The following is a 1,801-nucleotide window of genomic DNA, read 5'->3' on the forward strand; positions in this document are numbered from 1 at the left end:
AGCTGGAAGGAGCCTGATGTGCTGCTGGCTAGAAGGAGACAGCTGAGACCTGCCTCACAGTCCCTCAGAAAGGGTGCTGATGGGCACTTTGCAAGTGCATTCCTCTGCTCTCTGCGGTGTCGTTTCTTTTTCGGGTAACACAAGTGCAACTGTCCTCCACCTCCGAGGTGGGAGCACAGGGCAGCTGTGAACAAGGCAGATGGACAGGCCAGCTCTGCTCACTCTGAGTGCAGCAGCAATGCTGAGGATTTCTACCTCCAGGAATCCTCTCGTGTGACAGGGTCAGCTAAAGGAAACAAAAGAAGCCTTAAAACTCTTCATGAACCCACATTATTTAGAAGTGGGAGTGAAGGTGCTGAAAATCCCTTCATCATGATGAGTGGATGAAATCTGACTGGAACTGGGAATATAACAGTTTAATCCCCCCTGTTTCCATGTCCGCAGTGCTGTAGGTCAGGGCTGACTCCTCTGGAGCCCACATGCAGAGGCCCTTGCTCCTCACAGCAAACTCAACCAGCACAAAGCAGAGCTCAAGCAAAGGAGCTCAATGACGGCACTGCTGAGATGGGGAGAAGTAGTGCGTTTGTTTGGGGGAGGTTATGAGAAAATTTTGCTCAGAGAAGTCTGTCCTAACTTGTCAATGTCTCTTCTTCCTTGGACAGTCTACCTGTGCCCCAAAGGATCAAATGTCAAACAGCAGCTCCCTCAATGAGTTCCTCCTCCTGGCATTCGCAGACACATGGGAGCTGCAGCTCTTGCACTTCTGGCTCTTCCTGGGCATCTACCTGGCTGCCCTCCTGGGCAATGGCCTCATCATCACAGCCGTAGCCTGCGACCACCGCCTCCACACCCCCATGTACTTCTTCCTCCTCAACCTCTCCCTCCTCGACCTTGGCACCATCTCCGTCATTGTCCCCAAATCCATGTCCAATTCTCTGTGGGATACCAGGGCCATTTCCTACTCAGGATGTGTCGTCCAGCTCTTTCTCATTATCTTTTTCCTTTTGGCTGAGTATTCTCTTCTCACAGTCATGGCCTATGACCGCGTTGTTGCCATCTGCAAGCCCCTGCACTACGGGACCATCATGGGCAGCAGAGCTTGTGTCAGAATGGCAGCAGCTGCCTGGGCCAGTGGTTTTCTCAGTGCTGTGCTGCACACTGCTAAAACATTTTCAATGCCACTCTGCAAAGGCAACACAGTGGACCAGTTCTTCTGTGACGTTCCAGGGGTCCTCAAGCTTGCCTGCTCAGATTTCTACCTCAGGGTTGTGTGGGCAGTGGTAATTAGTGTTTCTTTAGGCTTTGGGTGCTTTGTTTTCATTCTGCTGTCCTATGTGCAGATCTTCACTGCTGTGCTGAGGATCCCCTCTGAGCAGGGACGACACAAAGCCTTTTCCATGTGCCTGCCTCACCTGGCTGTGGTCTCCCTGTTTGTCAGCACTGTAATATTTTCTGCCATGAAGCCCCCTTCCCTCTCCTCCCCAGCTCTGGATCTAGTCCTGGCTGTTCTGTACGCAGTGGTGCCTCCAGCAGTGAACCCTCTCATCTACAGCATGAGGAACAAGGAGCTCAAAGACGCACTGAGGAAACTGGTTCAGTAGGTACAATGTCAGCACCAATGACTCTCCCATGTGCATCTGCTCCTCATTCCCAGGGTATTTGGCAACATAGCTAGGTGTTGCTCATGTCTTTCTTTCTTACTTACTTTTCTCTGTTACATTCTCCTAAAAGAAATAAATATTTTGCTTCGTTCCACTTGTCCTCAGGAATCTCTCATTTGAATCTGATCGAGAGACCGTGT

The 1,801-nt window shown here is 50.9% G+C and overlaps 1 protein-coding gene across 1 annotated transcript; it reads left to right on the forward strand.

Moving 5' to 3' along the window:
• Nucleotides 1-686: 686 nt before the first annotated feature.
• Nucleotides 687-1,601, forward strand: LOC136996080 (olfactory receptor 14C36-like). Its single transcript, XM_067317076.1, has one exon. It carries the CDS (start codon nucleotides 687-689, stop codon nucleotides 1,599-1,601), a length of 915 nt encoding a protein of 304 aa, XP_067173177.1.
• The last annotated feature ends 200 nt before the right edge of the window (nucleotides 1,602-1,801 follow it).

The sequence above is a fragment of the Apteryx mantelli genome, unplaced genomic scaffold, assembly GCF_036417845.1.
Source record: "Apteryx mantelli isolate bAptMan1 unplaced genomic scaffold, bAptMan1.hap1 HAP1_SCAFFOLD_20, whole genome shotgun sequence".
NCBI classification, from domain to species: Eukaryota; Metazoa; Chordata; class Aves; order Apterygiformes; family Apterygidae; genus Apteryx; species Apteryx mantelli.